The 19,358-nt window shown below is 54.3% G+C and overlaps 1 protein-coding gene across 1 annotated transcript in view; it reads left to right on the forward strand.

Annotated features, from left to right (window-relative positions):
- The first annotated feature begins 4,161 nt into the window (after positions 1 to 4,161).
- ZNRF3 (zinc and ring finger 3) overlaps positions 4,162 to 19,358 on the forward strand; it is a 108,384-nt gene continuing 93,187 nt past the window's right edge. Inside the window, exon 1 of the mRNA XM_090061838.1 lies at positions 4,162 to 4,651. Within this exon, the coding sequence (XP_089917964.1) occupies positions 4,415 to 4,651 (237 nt within the window). The 5' untranslated portion in view covers positions 4,162 to 4,414. The remainder of the gene's footprint in view (positions 4,652 to 19,358) is intronic.

The following is a 19,358-nucleotide window of genomic DNA, read 5'->3' on the forward strand; positions in this document are numbered from 1 at the left end:
GGCAAGATATTGGCTCCAAACGTGCATTTTCTAGCCTGGGTTTTATAGGAGGTCAAACTATATGATCCCTTGTGGCTTTAACATCTGTGAGTCCCTGAATGCCATCCTGTTTACCCTTTTTCTAATAAAAGGAATACATTTTCCTGTATAAACCTCGTATTTTTCTCACATTGAAGAACATACAGCCTACTTCTTGGCTATAGTTGCTTGCTCTGTCTTTCTCCAACCACTTGCTGTGGGTGGGTATTAGGGAGGTTGATATGATTCTCCAGGTTCTATGTTACTGCCACATACTGACTCTCTGTTTCTGTAAGGTCGGAGACTTCCTGAGTTTGTGGAAACCCCTTTCTAGTTCCTTAGTCCCCAAGAGCTCCAAGATTCAGTCAGTATAGTTTCTCTGGGTGGTATGCACCTTTATTTATGACCGGGACCAGGAGTCTGGATTTCTGCTTCTCCTTAGTCGGGCAGGAGGCGAGAACATTCTCACGCGCTGTTTCTTGTTTGTGACGGTCCTACTCTAGACTGTGAACGCCTTGGGCAGCGCGTACGCTTGGAACGCAGAGTGCAGCAGGCGCTGAAACGGCGTGCCCTGGCAGACCGACACGAGGCTTCTGTACTAGGTGCTGAGGCTGGCCTGTCTGCCTGTGCCTTAGCGGGCCACGAACATTTGTGAGAGCTCAGGGGCTGGCCTCTCCTGTGCTGGACCTCAGCTTCCTGGTGTGGGGCTGGCCAGAGCTCCTCTGCCTCTTTGCTCCTTGTCTTCAGAGGCATTAACTTTTGGGCAGAAGCAGACGCTGCTCCCTGCAGTCTCCTCACTGAGCCCCTGAGTGGGCAGGAAGCAGTGGCTTGCCTTTGCATGGTAGGGGTGTACTTGCTCAGTTAGAATGGCTCAGCCTGACAGCCTTTTCCAGAGACATTGGTAGCCATCTGCATCTGAAGCCTTTTCTAGGTCGGAGCTGGACAAGGCTTTGGACACAACAGGCCAGCCTGTAGCAGAGCCCCGCGCTCGGAGAGGAAGCAGGGCAAGTGAGATCTTCGAAGCAGCAGAAACGCAGGTAAGCAACTTCCTTTTCTTTAATGATAAAAGAACGTTAGAAAGCCAAAGAGGTATAAAACAGGGCAGTGACTCTTTACCAGTGTAAGTGAAATGGAAGACCACTGTGAGACGGACAAGAACATAAATGAAGTGATATTAGTGGAAGACTGTCATTCTTAACAATACTATGAGGTAAAAGTTGAAATAGATGCAAGGAGTATGCACAAACACTGAGAACATCCAGATCTAGGCTGCTAAATCAAAACCATCCTGCAAAAACAGGTCAAGTAAAGGCCGGGAAAGCTGGGTGCTTAGGGGAATGACAGTTGTCCTCGGGGAGCAGGATGGGTAATGCGGTTACTCCTCCTGACGTACACACTGGAACAAGCAAAACAAGTGAACAATAAACTCCTGTGGAGCCACACCAGACCTGGGTACTCTCTGGTTGTTTAAAGATTGACTTGAACATAAAGATTAACAAGGGAAGCCTCATGTGCCAAAAGGCATCAATAGTATGACTTAGCAGGGCAGCATCGAGGCCTGGCCCAAGCCATTTTAATTTTGTGAGCAACAACTCATACTGTGCAGTGCCCCCTCCCACCTGCTCCACACTAATAATATATTTTAAAACGATGACCCTTTCCCTTAATTGCTGCCCGGCCTGTGCAACGACTGGGCCAGGAGCCCACATAAACCGTCGTAGGATCACAGGAGCATGGGGAAGTAGGGCAGGAAGGGACCTCGCAAGAGGTCACATCAGTCCAGCCCGAGGTAGGATCATCCGGGGCCCGACCATCCCAGCCACGTCTCTGTCTAACCTGCTCTCGAAAGGATGCAGGTTCCACAGACGTTCTGGGCAGCCCGGTCCAATGACTGATCGCCCTCGCTGTCAGACACGTCCTCCTAGTCTCCAGCCTACGCTTCCCCTGTGGCCACAGTAAAAAAGCCCACCTCCATCCTCTCTATCAGAATTGCCCGTCAGTATTTGAAGGTTGTTATCACCCCGCTCCCAGTCGTCTCCTCTCTGGACTAAGTGACCCGTGCTGTTCAGCCTTTCGTCCCAAGTCACGCACGGGCACTGTCGGGGCGAGGCCGGCAGCCAGCGGCGCTTGGTCGCGGTGGCCATCTTGGAGCCCGGCCCCTGGACTGACACAGTGTCGCGGGCCGAGCGGCGCCCGCAGGTAGGCCCCAGGCACCTGCCGGGGTGGGTGGTCTGGTGGGGTCCCTGGGAAATACCAGCCCAGTTACTGGGTCCCTGGTGGCAGGCACCTCGGTAGCCCCCAGCCCCACAGCACTGGGTGGACATGGGGGCCAGGCATGGCCGCCGCACCTAAGCCTGCGGCGGGGCGGGGAGCCCGGAGCCCCAGGGAGGGGGAAGCAGAGAGCTGGGAGCCGTCTCTCTGTGTACAGTGGCCCCAGGAGGGGCCGGTCGGGTAGCTGGCTGGCCGCTGCCCCGGTGAGGGTGGTGGGAGAGGCCCCGCGAGGGCTGCCTAGATAAAGCCTGTGGGCGAAGGGGGCCGCCCCGAGGGAGCCCGGCGGCACAGGCTCTCAATGCGCGAGAGGCCCAGTGAGAGGAGGGCAGTACGAGCGTGTGGATGAAGGAGGCCTGACCACAAGGGCTAAGTTTCGCGTGGCCGCAGGCCAGGAGCATTGCGAGGCGTGAGCTGCGGCGCAGGGGGATGGGAGCGGGCCCCCGGCTCCATCGTGCTTCTCAGGCCCCTCGTTTTCCTACTCTGAGCTGGACTCTTTCCAAACCATCCGCATCCTTCTTTGAGTGCGGGGCCCCAAACCGGGCGCAGGGCTGCAGGTGAGGTCTCGCCGGCGCTGGATCGTGGGGAAGAATCGCTGCCTTCGACTCTCCTGCTGATGGGTTGTTTGCGGCGGGAGCACCCTGCAGCCCCTCGGTCCCGCCCCGCAGTACGGCAGCCGGGCCAGTCTGCACTTGCGCGTGCCGTTCTTCCGCTCCCGAGTGCAGGACTTGGCCCTTGTGTGCGATGCACAGTTAAGAACTGTGGCCGGGCTCTGGTCTAGGCAGCCACATAAACAGTCTTCCCATTTCTGGGCACCGATGCCTAAGGTTTCCCACCCGCTGTCAAGCTGGTGGGCCTGGGCTGCCCGTCTGCTCACAGCACGCTTTGTCTCCCCACTAAGACCCCGTGGGGCGGCTACGCAGAGTTTTGCCAAGTGCTGGAAGCGTGGCTGGGCGACATGGCTTGTGCTGTGCCTGCCCCCACGACACAGGACACGCCGGCACGTTGCAAGTGGGTCAGACCAACGTGTGGAACTGGGTATGAAAGTGCAGTGGTACCAAGCCTGGCCTGGGTCTCGGGACATCACAGAGGGTGGATTTAATGAAGCAAACTGCTCACAAGCACTTTAATTAGAAATAAGGCTGCAGCTCAACAAGGCTGTTACTGCACCGCTTTTCACAGTGCAAACAAGTAAAGAGGCCTGCACCACAGCGATCCCCTGGGGCAGGAGGGAGCTCTCCTTGCAGGCAAGTGATGTCCCCAGCGCTGTGGTGCCTCTGCAAAGCCACCGCTTATTACCTTCTGCAGAAAGGAGGCCGCTATTCCCCCTTATATCTTCCTTCCCTAGGGGAAGCAGAGGCCTGGAGGAGGGAGTCATGGCTGCTGGGGGGAACGGAGATGGCCGGCAGCAGTGAGAAGGGAGCAGAGCTGCAGAGTCTGTTTCGTTCAGACCACCTCTGGGCCTGCCTTTGCGGGCCGCGGCTTGTCGGAGAAGAGGGCAGAGCCTGCCTAGCACTGGTCTGGCCCGGGAGGAGGGCGAGCAGCGGGGTTAAGGGAAGGCTCCTCGTGTCCCACAAGAGGCCCAGGGCGGCGGCGGCCGCGTGCACAGAGCTGCGGACCCGGGCCCGGCAAAGGGGCGGCTCTCCACGCCGCTGCCGCCGGGCCCGGGCGAGTCGTGCCGGCCGCAGGGGCCTCCGAGCAGCGCAGCCCCCGGGCCGGGCCGCGGGCTCCCACGTGGGCGGGCGAGCGGGCGCTCCGCTCCCCGAGTCCCGGCGCGGTGCGTGCGAGCGAGCGAGCGGGGGCGGGGCGGGGCGCGGGGCGGGGATAACCCCGCGGGCCCGTCACGTGGAGCACATGAAAGCGGCGCGGCGCGGCGCGGCTGGGCTCGGCGCGGCGGGCGGAGGAGCCGGAGCCGGAGCCGGAGCGGGGGAGCGCAGCGCGTCGCTGTTGCAGCGCCGGGCCGGGCCGGGCCGAGCCGAGCCGAGCCGCCATGGGGCGCTGACCCCGCCGGGACCCGCCCGCGCCGGAGCTGGCGCCGCCGGGGGGCGATGGCGCTGGGGCTGGCGCTGCGGCGGGGCGGCGCTGGGGCTGGCGCTGGGGCGGGGGCGCGGCGGCCGGGCGCGGCGCGATGAGGGTCCGCGGGGCCGGGGCCGTGCCGGCCGTGCCGCCGCCGCCGCCGCCGCGCCTGGCCGTGCTGCTGGCGCTGGCGCTGGCGGCGGGCGCGGGCGCCAAGGAGACGGCGTTCGTGGAGGTGGTGCTCTTCGAGTCCAGCCCCGGCGGCGACTACACCACGTACAGCACCGGGCTGCAGGGCCGCTTCTCCCGCGCCGGCGCCACGCTCAGCGCCGAGGGCGAGATCGTGCAGGTGAGCGGCGCCGCCGGGCCGGGCCGGGAGCCGGGACCTGCCCAAGATGGCTCCGCTCCGCCGGGGCCGGCCAGCGCGGGGGCGCTGCCCACGTGCGTGCGTGGGCCCGGGCCGGGCGAGGAGCGGCGCTCGGGGCCGTGACAGGGCGGCAGGTGCGGGGCAGCCGGGCCGGGCTGGGCCTCCCGCCGCTCGGAGCATCCCTCCCGCTCCCAGCCTCCCCCGCGCAGCGCCGTGCTCCGCTCCGAGCGGCTTCCTCGTCCCGGAGAGTCCCGGTAGCCCCCACCCCCGCGCTCGGCGCGCTGAAATGCCTCGGCCCCTGCCCGGCTGCCGGCAGCCCGAGACCTCCCCGCCCCTCACCCCGGGCGGCTCTCCCCGGCCTGCCACCGCGCTTGCCCAAGTCCTTTCCACTCCCTAGCAAGTGTTGACTTTATTTTTTTTTTCGCTTGGCTAAGTAAAGAGAGAGGACTGGAATGGTATCTTAATAAGCTTACTTGTTAAGCAATCGCTAATAACTGTCCTTATTTTGCTGGTAATAACTCTCAAGCTCCGTGGTTTTAGCTGGAGCTCTGTGTAATAAAGTTAGGCTTTAAAAGCATGGGCGTCTGAAGTACCAGAGCACTGTAGCCGTGTCCTTGTAGGGGTTTGCCTTGTCTACTTTTAACAGGTAAACGCTGGAGCAAAACCCCCTTGACAGAACGAGAGCTGTAGGGTCAGTTTGCAGAAGGAAAAGCAAAAATGCTCCGTGAGAAAAAAGTGAAGCAATTTGGTACACTTACGTTTTTAGGAAGAATTGCTTGTAGGGGCTGAAACATGCCTTGACGTCCCCTTGAAGCAACCCATTTGCCATCTTAGTTGACAAGTCGAGTTCGATTCTCATAGCTTGTCAAACAGGTTGTAACGCTTCTTGAAAAATCTGGTATTCCAGACCCACAATTTTAAGACGCCCTTAGAGACTGTATTTATTTAAAAAAAAAAAAAAATGTAAAATGAAAAGCATGTTGAAGACTGTTACATAAATAACACAAAGCAAACGTATTAAGTGAAATGTCTAGGTCTGGCTGCTTTTCCTAACACAATCAGAGACCGTTCACAAGGCAAACCTGGCCTTCCCCCTACCCCCACGACTCACACTATTTTGCTAATAGACTCACACGTGCTACATCATGTGCTTGGATGCTGCTCAAGCCATGATGCGTATTGGCTTACAGATGAGCATAAGCTTAAACATCTCTAATTCATCAAGGTATTTCAGCCACCAAAGAAAGAAGTGTGATTAGGTGTTGCATGAAAGCAGGTAAAATGACCATGTCATGTTATCAGAAGCACTTTTAGTGTGTCCCAGATTTTGGATCGTGTCATGTGAACTTCCTCCTGACCTTCCTAGGGGTGAGTCTTACATTACACATGCATAACTTCTTCAACTGCTCATTTTCAAACATTCTCTCACAAATACCGTCCAGGTCTGTACCAATTGTTTGGTGTGTTAGATGGTGCTCGGGACTTGTAAATGCAGATCAGATGGGTAGGGACGTCGAGCCTGGCTCACTGCAGCTAGGGGCTTATCAGTTCCATACACCAGGGTGCCACACATTGTTAGCACTGTTAAATGTGCAAATGTGATTTACAGAAGAAACCCAGAGATCTCGAACAGGAATCAAAATAGTGCTAAAAACATTCTGACCTGTTGTGATCTTTGAGTTCTTTGTAGCAGAAGAATTGCTTTATTTATTTTATTCCCTGTCAAAAACTGAATGAAAATGAAGAGCTGGCATTTTTTGATAAGTGTCTTGAATCTAGCAAAGTTGAGATTTCCACCCCCCCCACCCCCGGTCTTAAACTAAAAAGCCCTTTCCTGCCAAAATTGAGTGAACTCTTAGTTCTCATTCGAAACATTTTAGAAACAGTTGGGTAATTCAGGAACAGAGTGAATCCAAGGAAACATGAAGGCGTTATGCAACTTTAAACAAACAAACATGGTTTGGGTAGTGTCAGAACCTAAACTCCAAAAGCTGAGTAACAGTTTCAGAAGGAGCGTGCTTGAAGCTTGCTAAACGCTAACGTGTGACCTGTCAAATGCACCGATCAGATTCCTGTGCAGCAGCGATATACTAACTTGGTGTTTCTTATGTTGTTGGCCAAGTCCCTTCCAAAACAAACTTCAGCCCCCGTGAAGCAGAAAGAATCCTCTCTCTAGGCAGTTACAGCACAATACCGCACATCTCTGGGGGCTCTCTACTTTGCTGTCCTTAACCTGTGTGGCTGACTGGCTGACCCAACAACAGTTGCCCACTGGCAGCAAGTTGTAGGAGGATATTTTATGTGCCTCAGAGCGTCCTCCTTTTCTTTGGTTAGAATGGGAAATCGAGAACAGGTACTCAAGTGATGGACTCACGTGAATGTAGATATGCTGAGAGCTGAGATGGTCTCTGGCTTAAAAGAAGGCAGCAAATACATTGTGTAGGTAATGAGCTTTGTTCTGTTCTCCCCGTGAATGGAGGGAGATGCAAATTGCACCTCCGTGAGCTATCGGGGACACAGAACAATAATTCTAACGCGCTTGGATGGCAGGCTAGTCTCTTCATGAAAGGAAGTGAGCTCACTTAACTATACTCTGATGATAAGCATCGCTGATCTGACCAGAGGTTTCTGGAGTTTAAAGGAGCTTTATAGACTCCTTTCTACACGTGTCTGACAACGGGGTGTTTGTACTGTCTGGTATCCGGAGCTTTGTGCTGAATGCGGGGTTTGTCGTGATAGTGCCACTTGAATAATGGCTGTGAGTTTCCCCCTTCAGCCTCTAGACTAACTTCCAAGTGGACCTGGGCTCTGGTTGCTGCTCTCTGCGTTCGTGAAGTGTCCCCTCAGTGAGCTGGGCGAGGGAGGACTGAAGGCAGTCTGCCAGGGCTGTGACATGCAGGCTGATGGATTTGTTCATCACTAGGGGAAGCCATTTGTGCCACTACCATGCTTATTTTCAGCATGGTTGCTCAGAGGTTTTCACCCTTATCCTTTCTCTGGTGAATGAAGCTCTGTGCAATCATTTTAGATCTTGAACTAAAATTTCTCGTTTCTGTTGCCTTTTTAGATTGTGGTGCCTGGATTTGTGTGCGAGTTTTCAGAATATGGCTTAAAAACAAACAGCCGCTTAGTACTGTGCCCTGTGTGCATGCACTTTCCCACCAGTGTCACATTTTAAACTCCTAGTTTTAAAGTTTTCCAACTAAAGTCTTCCTGAAAAGGAAAAAAAAATTAAAATAAAACGGCAAGGGCTGAGATGTTAAAATTTGTGGAGCTGGAAGAAGCAGTTAGTGGATGGGGGCTGGACACATTTGTCTTGGGTTATCAGTCCTGGCTGTGGATTCCACTGAAGTGATGTGTTCAGCCAGATCCAGTTCTGCAGGGAGGATGGAGCCGTTCTGCTTTGACTGTAGGGACCTGATGCTGGAGAAGTCTGGGTTCTCTGGGAAGGAAGGGAGTCTTCCTTGTGTGTAGTGCCTCTGCTGCTGCGCAGCCTTCCCAAGCAGATGCTTGAGATTGTGCCCATTCCCAAGTTTCACTGCTGCTCAGTCCTGCCCAGGACTGGGGGACCTGGCCTGGGTTCTGTGCGTTTAATTCTGTGGGGTGGGGGATGGAAGACCAAGCTCTCCGCCTCGGACACCATTGTCGTGACTGGTTTCACTTATTCTGCCGTTGTTAGAAACGAGAGCGCCCAGCCATGGCAGTGGTGCATGTTCCAGGGAAGCTTTAAAGATGAAACATCCCCACGCTTAAATTTTACGATCAAGAAGTACTTTAAGGTAGAAGGTGCCAAGTAGTGATGGGAGGGGAAGGTGGGGTGTGCGCACTCATGCATGTCTTGTGTTTTTTATTTGTGTTGTATGTGGTGGTATGTTATCTTTTAAGTACAGGAATGTTATAACTCTCCCAAAACCAAGCATTACAAACAAGGAAACTTGGGTACACTTGACAGATATTCAAACATGGTAAGGGACTTGCTCAGCCTTCACTCTGCCCTGAAGTGACAGTGTGCCATTACTGTGCAGTTAGGATTAAGGCGTAGTGGTACTTGTGGTTCCATATCGAACCAGATTGACTTTGAAAAGCATGTTTCCTTTGTGGTGTTTCACTGAACTGTTGCTAAGAACCCTGCTGCAGAGCAGGTGCCAGTCCATCTTGGTGATGTGAAAGTGTTTGAACTGTGTGCTGAAATGTTCAGTCTTCTCACAGCACTGGTGTGGTGCCAGAGGACTGGAAGAGGGCCAATGTGGTTCCCATCTTCAAAAAGGGGAGGAAGGAGGACCTGGGGAACTACAGGCCAGTTAGCTTTACCTCGTTCCTGGGCAAGCTTTTTGAAAGAGTTATCCTGGCGCATGTCCATGAGGGGCCAGCCAGGGAGGTCATGCTTGGGGGCAACCAACACGGGTTCATTAGAGGCAGGTCCTGTCAGACCAACCTGGTGGCCTTCTACGACCAGGTTGCCAAATCCCTGGATGCAGGGGTAGCAGCGGACGTAATCTTCCTGGAGTTTCGGAGGCCTTCGACACTGTCTCTCACCCTGTTCTCATTAAGAAACTGGGGGCTGTGGTGTCAATACCCACACAGTCAGATGTGTCGTCAACTGGCGGGAGGGCTGCACCCAGAGAGCGGTGGTGGATGGGTCATTTTCGACCTGGAGGGATGTGGGCAGTGGGGTCCCCCAGGGCTCGGTCCTCAGGCCCGCACTGTTCAACATCTTCATCAGTGACTTGGACGAGGGGGTAAAAAGCACCTGCTCAAATTTGCTGATGACACTAAGATGTGGGGGGACGTGGGCACACTGGAAGGGAGGAATAGGCTGCAATCAGACCTGGACAGGTTACAGGGGTGGGCAGAGGAGAACAGGATGGGATTCAACACTGACAAGTGCAAGGTGCTGCCCCTGGGGAGGAAGAACCAGCAGTAGACCTACAGGCTGGGAACTCCCTTCTTGTCAGAGCAGAGGCAGAAAAGGATCTTGGAGTCATCACCGATGCCAAGATGAACATGGGCCGGCAGTGTGGGGACGCGGTCAGGAAGGCCAACTGCACCTTGTCGTGCATCCACAGATGCATCTCGAGCAGGTCCAGGGAGGTGATCCTCCCCCTCTATGCGGCACTGGTCAGGCCGCAGCTGGAGGACTGCGTCCAGGTCTGGGCGCCGCACTTCAGGAGGGATGTGGACAGCATGGAGAGGGTCCAGAGGAGGCCACTCGCATGATCGGGGACAGCAGGGCAGGCCCTACAAGGAGAGGCAACGGGACCTGAACCTGTTCAGCCTCCACAAGAGAAGGCTGAGGGGGGTCTAGTGGCCTGTTACAGACTAGTCAGGAGGGATCAGCAGGCATTGGGGGAGTTCCTGTTCCCCCGAGCACCGCCAGGAGTGATCAGAAATAATGGTCACAAGCTGGCAGAAGGTAGATTTAGGTTAGATATCAGAAGGCATGACTTCACAGTCAGGGCGGCTAGGATCTGGAACCAACTTTCAAGCGAAGTGGTGCTGGCTCCTACCCCGGGGGTCTTTAAGAGGAGGCTGGATGTACACCTTGCTGGGGTCATTTGACCCCAATACTCTTTCCTGCCATGGCAGGGAGTCGGACACGATCTGCTCAGGTCCCTTCTGACCCGACCAACTATGAAACAATGACTTTTGGTACCATCAACATTACTTGACGACCTGGTGAGGGGGCTACGGGTGATGGGCCACCTGGGAGACAGTGATCATCGCTTGCTGGAATTCACCATCTAGCGTAAGGTGGCAAAGGGCTGCAGCAAGGCAACAGCCCTAGACTTTAGGAGGGCTGACTTCAACAAGCTAAGGAGGATCGTTGGGGAAGCGCTGAGGACCCAGAGGGGAAGGGAGCCAGATGTCCAAGGTGAGTGGTTGCTCCTTAAGGAGACGATCCTCCATGCCCAAAGGGAGGTAATCCCAACAAGGGTCAAAGGGAGCAGGAGGGCACATAAACCCCCATGGCTCACTAGGAGCATCCGGGAATGTCTCCTTGCTAAAAGGGAGGCATACACCCAATGGAGGGATGGGGTCATCACCAAGAAAGACTATGTTACAGTCGCCCGAGGATGTAGGGGGGCAGTCAGGAAGGCCAAGGCAGAGATGGAGATAGGACTAGCTTCCCAGATTAAGGACAATAAGTCCTTCTTCAAATACATAGGGGGTAAAAAGAGGGTCCCGGGTAATGTGGGGCCCCTGCAGGACACGATGGGCAACTTAGTCGTCACGCCAGATGACAAAGCTAACATATTTAACGATTTCTTTGCCTCTGTCTTCCTAAGTAGGGACCAGTTCAGCCACCTCCCTGCTGGGCCCCCCTCGGGCCCCGGGAGAGACACGCCTGGGCCAGGGGTTAGCGAGGAGTTAGTTAGGGTACTTCTGGAGAGGCTGGACGTGTTCAAGTCCGCTGGTCCGGACGATCTTCACCCTAGGGTTCTACAGGAACTGGCCGAGGTCATTGCGGGACCCCTGGCGCGGCTCTATGAGCACTCGTGGTGCTCTGGCGAGGTGCCGGAGGACTGGAAGAGGGCCAATGTGGTCCCTATCTTCAAAAAGGGAAAAAAAGAGGACCCGGGAAATTACAGGCCAGTTAGTCTTACCTCAATCCCGGGTAAGCTCTTTGAAAAAATTATCCTGGCACACATCCAGGAGGGCCTTGCGGGGGAATGCATGCTCAGGGGCAACCAACATGGGTTCATCAGTGGCAGGTCTTGTCAGACCAACCTGGTGGCCTTTTACGATCAGGTCACCAAATCATTAGACGCAGGGGTTGCTGTGGATGTAGTCTTTCTGGACTTCCGGAAGGCTTTCGACACTGTCTCTCACCCTGTCCTCATCAAAAAGCTGGGAGACTGTGGTGTCGATGCCCACACGGTCAAATGGGTCGCCAACTGGCTGGAGGGCCGCACCCAGAGGGTGGTAGCGGATGGGTTCTTCTCGACCTGGAAGGACGTGGGCAGTGGGGTTCCGCAGGGCTCGGTCCTCGGGCCCGCACTGTTCAACATCTTCATCAGTGACTTGGATGACGGGGTAGAAAGCACCCTGTTCAAGTTTGCTGATGACACTAAGATGTGGGGGGATGTGGGTGCACTAGAAGGGTGCAATAGGCTACAAGCTGACCTTGACAGGTTGCAACGGTGGGCGGAGGAGAATAGGATGGGGTTTAACACTGATAAGTGCAAGGTGTTGCACATGGGGAGGAAGAACCGGCACCACACTTACAGGTTGGGGAACTCCCCTCTTGCCAGCACGGAGACGGAAAAGGATCTTGGAGTCGTCATTGACTCCACGATGAACATGGGCCGGCAGTGTGGGGAGGCAGTCAAGAAGGCCAACCGTACCCTGTCATGCATCCACAGATGCATCTGGAGCAGGTCCAGGGAGGTGATCCTCCCCCTCTATGCGGCACTGGTCAGGCCGCAGCTGGAGTACTGCGTCCAGTTCTGGGCGCCACACTTCAAGAGGGACGTGGACGATATGGAAAGAGTCCAGAGGAGGGCCACTCGTATGATCGGGGTCAGCAGGGCAGGCCTTATGAGGAGAGGCTACGGGACCTGAACCTGTTTAGCCTCCACAAGAGAAGGTTAAGGGGGGACCTTGTGGCCTGCTACAAACTGGTCAGGGGGGATCAGCAGGTATTGGGGGAGTCCCTGTTCCCCTGTGTGCTGCCAGGAGTGACCAGGAATAACGGTCACAAGCTGGCGGAGGGTAGGTTTAGATTAGATATTAGGAGGCGCTACTTCACAGTCAGGGTGGCTAGGGCCTGGAACCGGCTTCCAGGGGAAGTGGTGCAGGCTCCTAGCCTGGGGATTTTTAAAAGGAAGTTAGATGAGCACCTTGCCGGGGTCATCTGACCCCGGTGCTCTTTCCTGCCAAGGCAGGGGGTCGGACTAGATGATCTACCTAGGTCCCTTCCAACTCTAGCTACTATGAAAGGAGAAAATGGCTTGGTGCGGGGTTCAAGTAGCTTTCATCATGGCTTGCAGGCTTAGGCTCAGTGTTTCACTCTGCATACTCCAGCCCTTGGTCTGTCAAGATGTTGGAGCCTTGACCATTTCCTATTAGATGTGCTGGGGTTGAGGGCAGGACTGGCTGTGAGAGGTGGGATTAAGGGCAGGGAATCTAAAAAAAAAAATAAGGTGCTCCAGATGTTCACATCTAACTCCTCCCATTTCTGTATTTATGTTGAGACTGAATCTATACGAGTAGGATGGTTTAGATATAATTGCAGCCTGCTCTGTAGTGTCACCAGCCGTTGTGGCCAGCTGTGCCCTGAAGACGGAATTGGCACACTATGCCTGTGCCCGGTACTGGCGGATGTGGTATGGGGCATGGTGACTGCTTTCATTGCTGTCTAGTTTAGAGCTTCTAAAATGGCACCAGGTGAAGCATGAAGATGTCATCATTTGGTGTGGCACAACGTGCTAGAAAAGAAAGGCAACTCCGCTGCAAGAGAATTTTAGAAAAGCCTAGAGTAGCCGTATAAAACCATTGATTAGCCTACATAGTAATTTTCCTTCAGTTTAGACCATTCTGTTGTGTAGCCTATATTTAAAAATGGGCTCTTTTATTACAGTCTTCTTCAAGACTTTTTTGAGATTTCAAAGCAAGTCTCTCTGGATCAAAATAGCTTTTTATAAATGCATGCATGCTATTTAAAGTGAGAATGCAGTTGTTTCTTGCATCTTCTAGGTAAGAAAAGTAGAAGTTGGAGGCTGTGACCCATATATGTTCTTTGATATCTAGATGTATAAAAACTATGCAGTTCTGCTTTTAATGTACCTTAAATCGAGCAAGAGTTTTTAATGCTGTGTAATTAATCACTCAGTTGAGGACATGTGGCAGTTAGAAGTGATATGGATTCTTCCTTGATGTCTCTGCACTATAGTATTTAACTATAGTCAGGCTAGGAAGGAGAACTGCTCAAGAAAAAAGTAATTTCCTATATCCCCTTCCCCATCCTGCTGCTTCCATATGTAGAGGTCCAAAGGGTGTCTCCATATTTTTTTTTTTGTTTTTGTTTTTGTTTTGTTTATGGTGTTGTTACCATAATAATAGAATTGCAAGCTTCTTTTGGCCCTTGGGTTTTTAGCAAAAGATTGCCCCACTCCAGTGCTGCCTCTTGTGTTTGCATGGGGCAAGAGTGCTAGAGGGCACAGGACTTGGTGCTTTTGGTGCCCTGACCCTTGCACCAGCTAGACCTGCTCCTCCTCAGTCTGTCATCCCCTTGTGCACCTTGTCTTTTAAGACTTCTGTTGCCACTAGGTTTAGGATGAAGTCCCAGTTTGACATGTGAGAAGGTGCTTGTTACACTTGTGAGCAAGCTTGCAGCTGTACCTGCACAAGCAGTGTGCCTTTGAGTGTGTGCGTTTTTTATGTGGGCACATTCTCCTCCTTCCCTCCCTCTCTCCTGCCTCACCAGCTGTTCTGTGCATTAAACCAATCTAAGGCTTTAAAAAAAAAAAAAGGCTTAAAGTGACTGGAGGCAGTGGAGGGGAGGCAGTAGGACAGTGTACAGCGTGTAAATCATTGGATAGCCTTGCATCAGTGAGTAGCAAAACCAGTTGCAGGGTCACTAAGGAGGCTGGAGGGCCTGCCAGTGGATGCTGTTTAATTAACTGTCCGAGCATGTGCATTGCAGGTACACACCTCCCACTGTGAATTTATTGTATGGGCTTAGTAAGCAACTTTCAGATGCTTCTGATTTGAATGTTTTGAACATTTGTGCCTAATCCAGCAAAGACACCAGTGCTTACTGGTTGTGCTGTATGCCAGGATTCAGCTTCGAGACACCCCTCCCCCTTCCTGCCTTTGGGGGGCCTGATCAAATTGTGCTTAAAACAAAGTGGGGGGGGGGGGAAGCATTTTCTCATTCTCACAAGGCTCCAGTGCTAGGGAGGTGACTTCTCAAACTTTCCCATAAATTCACCTGTGGAGAAAGGCTCAGGTTGGAGACTTGCAGTGGATGGTCCCTGCACAAAAATCTTTGGCCGTGTCCAGATGCGTGTGGATGTTTGGTTCCCTGGAGACGAGTAGCAGCGGCACACCTTGCACAGCCACTGGTTGTCCCTGGGGAACGCCCGTGCTCCGCACGCATTGGCGTGGCAAGTTACTTTGGCTGGCCCCAGCAGGCTTACCTGGGGTCCTGAGGGCCTCTGGGGGTTGCAGCAGTAGCAATCCTGCCACGTGGAGCCTGGCTGACATCGGGCTGCAGCTCCAGCTGGCCAGGCTGCGGCTTTGCGTGGTGTATGCTGCCACCATTTGCACCACTCTGCTTTTTTGTTTTCTACAGGTTTTCTTGACCCCTGGATATCCGGAGGTGGAGAGAACCCCTATATGCTGCTCCCTCGCAGCATGGAGATGAGTGGCACATGTGGCATGTGGTGCTGCAGGTACCACATGGCCACAGTGTTCGGAGGGAATAGAGGCTCCCTCCTGAATTTGCCCTGAGAAGCCACTGAGGCCTGCCTAGTGTCTTCTGCCTGGGTCTGTTGAAATGCTGTGGCATGAATGGCTAGATCCTGATGTGTGTAAAATGCACATTTTACAACCATTACAAAAATAGCAACCCCTTACAGCTGGGATTTAAAAAGCTCAAACAGCCATTGCCCAAGCTACTGGTGACTGCCGGGCTCGGGGCATGAGGTGAGGGTGGAGGCCAACTTCCCCAGTGGCTTCTTTCTAGGCTCCTGTTTCTATTCCCTGTCGTGCCTTGGTCCCCCCTCCCCCTCGTCACTGCCATCCTTCAGCTGCCCTTGCGCTCCCTCCTTCTCCGGTGGACAGGGCTGCCTTCTGGTTGCTTTGCTTCCCTGGAAGTTTTGCATTATGCACCCTGAGACCACGGTGCTGACGTGTAGTGCGGCTGCTGTCCCTCCCACCCAGTGTCCTCTCCCAGGCATCCCTTGATTTCACAAGTTCTGTGCGGTCAGGGCTGTCCTGCTGTGTATTATGGGCCATGTAGGGTCCCTTGGTATTAATCTAACCTTATTGATGGAGATGGGGCATGTGTACATGTGCATTAAGGTGCTTTGCCTAGTGAGCATCAAATTTAGTATGTCCAATGTGAGGTACTAAACAAATGCGTAGTAGACGGCCTTAATGTGCGGTAATGAATATGCACGGTTTTTGAGTGACGCTTAATGCACAGTAGTAGCCTATCTTACTGCACGGTAGCCTGATCGCATGTTTTGTGTGATGTAAAATGGCCTACTGCGCATAAAAGTGTGCGTGTAGCTGCACCCAAGGGTTGCCTGGGAGGCTGCAGAACTAATTGTGCAGCTCCGTGTTGTGTTGAGGGCATGTGCTTGATGGCTTGCAACATGGTGAAGAACTGCCTGAATCCACAATGCTTAAGGTATGCTGCTTAAAAGCATGGACTTTGTTGTAACCTGGAAACTTGCATTGATGTAGGAGTTGCAACCAGAGTTGGCCAGCATAAAAGAAGCATTTTATAATGCTGAACTGTGGTGGTGACCATTGCTGTGAAACTTGTGCTTCACCTTCCCAGACTAAACTCTGTTAGATCCCTCAACCCTGGCCCCCCGCCCCCCACCTCTACCCTCCAGTCGTGCTTTCAATCCACAGTTTCATAGTTTCTAGGGTCGGAAGGGACCTGAGCAGATCATCTAGTCCGACCCCCTGCCATGGCAGGAAAGAGTACTGGGGTCAAACGACCCCAGCAAGACGTTCGTCTAACCTCCTCTTAAACACCCCCAGGGTAGGGCCAGCACCACTTCTCTTGGAGGTTGGTTCCAGACCCTAGCCGCCCTGACTGAAGTAGCGCCTCCTGATATCTAACCTAAACCTACCCTCTGCCAGCTTGTGACCGTTATTCCTGGTCACTCCTGGCGGTGCTCAGGGGATCAGGGACTCCCCCCAATGCCTGCTGGTCCCCCCTGACTAGTTTGTAACAGGCCACAAGATCCCCCTTCAGCCTTCTCTTGTGGAGGCTGAACAGGTTCAGGTCCCGTCGGCTCTCCTCGTAGGGCCTGTCCTGCTGCCCCCTGACCATGCGAGTGGCCTCCTCTGGACCCTCTCCATGTTGTCCACGTCCCTCCTGAAGTGCGGCACCCAGAACTGGATGCAGGACTCCAGCTGTGGCCTGACCAGTGCCGCATAGAGGGGGAGGATCACCTCTTTGGACCTGCTTGAGATGCATCTGTGGATGCATGCCAAGGTGCGGTTGGCCTTCCTGACCGTGTCCCCACACTGCCGGCCCATGTTCATCGTGGAGTCAGTGATGACCCCCAGATCCTTTTCCACCTCTGTGCTGAGAAGAGGAGTTCCCCAGCCTGTAGGTATGGTGCCGGTTGTTCCTCCCGAGGTGCATGATCTTCCACTTGTCTGTGTTGAAACCCATCCTATTCTTGTCCGCCCACCCCTGTAACCTGTCTAGGTCTGATTGTAGCCTGTTGTATCCTTCCAGTGTGCCCATGTCCCCCCACACCTTAGTGTCATCAGCAAATTTGAACAGGGTGCTTTTTACCTCCTCATCCAAATCACTGATGAAGATGTTGAACAGTGCGGGCCCGAGGACCGAGCCCTGGGGGACCCCGCTGCCCACGACCTTTGAGATTGAGAAGGACCCATCCACTACCACCCTCTGGGTGCGGCTCTCCAGCCGGTTGGCGACCCATTTGACTGTGTGGGTGTCGACACCACAGCCCCCAGTTTCTTGATGAAAACGGGGTGAGAGACGGTGTCGAAAGCCTTCTGGAAGTCCAGGAAGACTATATCCACTGCTACCCCTGCGTCCAATGATCTGGTGATCTGATCGTAAAAGGCCACCAGGTTGGTCTGACAAGACCTGCCACTGATGAACCCGTGTTGGTTGCCCCTAAGCATGCAGTCTCCTGCTGGCCCCTCCTGGATGTGTGCCAGCATAATTTTCTCGAACAGCTTGCCTAGGATCGAGGTAAAACTAAGTGGCCTATAGTTTCCTGGGTCCTCCTTCCTCCCTTTTTTGAAGATGGGGACCACGTTGGGCCTCTTCCAGTCCTCCGGTACCTCACCAGAGCACCACGAGTGCTCGTAAAGCCGTGCCAGGGGACTTGCGATGACCTCGGCCAGTTCCTTTAGAACTCAAGGGTGGAGATCATCCGGGCCGGCTGACTTAAACACGTCCAGCCCCTCCAGACGCTCCCTAACTAAATCCTCGCTAACCCGTGGCCCAGGTGTGCCTCCCCCGGGGCCCGGGGGGGTCCAGCAGGGAGGTGGCTGTTCTGGCCCCTACTTAGGAAGACGGAGGCAAAGAAATCGTTAAACATGTTAGCTTTGTCGTCTGGTGTGACGACCAAGTTTCCCAACGCGTCCTGCAAGGGCCCCACGTTACCCAGGACCTTCTTTTTACCCCCTATGTATTTAAAAAAGGACTTCTTGTTGTCCTTAATCTGGGAAGCCAGTCCCAGTTCCATCTCTGCCTTGGCCTTCCTAACTGCCCCGCTACATCCCCGAGCAACTACAGAATAGCCCTCCCTGGTGATGACCCCTTCTTTCCATTGGGTGTACGCCTCCTTTTTAGCAAGGAGACATTCCCGGATGCTTTCGGTGAGCCACGGAGGCTTGTGTGCTCTCCTGCTCCCTTTGATCCTCGTTGGGATTACCTTCCTTTGGGCTTGGAGGATCGTCTCCTTAAGGAGTGACCACTCTCCTTGGACACCTGGCTCCCCTCCCCTCCGGGACCTCAGCACATCCCCAACTATCCTCCTTAGCTCGTTGAAGTCCGCCCTCCTAAAGTCTAGGGCCGCTGCCTTACTGCCGGCCTTTGCCACCTTGCGCTGGATGGCGAATCCCGGCAGGCGATGATCGCTGTCGCCCAGGTGGTCGAGCACCCGCAGCCCCCGCACCAGGTCATCGCCCGTGGCCAGCTCTAGGTCCAACAAGGCGTCCCCCCCCCCCGGTGGGGCTGTGCACCTCCTGGGTTAGGTGGAGGTCCTGCGGTCAGACCTGGCCGACTGCTCCTCCCAGCAGATGTCTGGGAAGTTCAGGTCCCCCATGACTACCACGTCCTTAGCCTTCACCACCTCTGTGAGCTGACCCAAGAATTCCTGGTCAAGCTCTTCCCCCTGGTTGGGAGGTCTGTAGTAGACCCCCGCCATTAAGTCTCTTTCCCCTCGACTGCCTTGTACTCTAACCCAAAGCACTTCAGAGTGCCCCTCCCCTGCCTCCTTGCTAATTGTCGAGGATGTGCATTCCTCCTTAATATAGAGTGCTACGCCCCCCACTTCTCCTTCCTATCCTGTCCCTCCTGTACAGCCCATAGCCCTCGACATTGACCGCCCAGTCATGCGTTTCATCCCACCATGTTTCCGTGATCCCCACTATGTCCGGGCTGGTGTCAGCCAGCAGGAGGGTGAGTTCCTCTTGCTTGTTGCCCATACTACGAGCGTTTGTGTAGAGGCATTGAGGCCTCCTGTGGGTGTGTGTACTGACCCCCTCGTCCCAGCGTTACCCTGGCCCCTCTCTCTTACCTGTTTATTCACTTCGCTCATTGGTCTGGGCTGGGCTGTAGTTGTGGGTGCTGTTTGGTCTGGCAATCTGATGTTTCCTCCGCCCTCATCTTCCCCTTCCCCCGACGAGCCTAGTTTAAAGCCCACCGGAGGAGGTCCGCCAACCTAGATTCGTTATTGAGGGAGCTGGGAATCTTGGCTGATGCCACTGGTAGAGGAGCACATTGACCTCCCGG

This window comes from Crocodylus siamensis, chromosome 9 (genome assembly GCF_052110815.1).
Source record: "Crocodylus siamensis isolate JL-2025a chromosome 9, ASM5211081v1, whole genome shotgun sequence".
Taxonomy (NCBI): domain Eukaryota; kingdom Metazoa; phylum Chordata; order Crocodylia; family Crocodylidae; genus Crocodylus; species Crocodylus siamensis.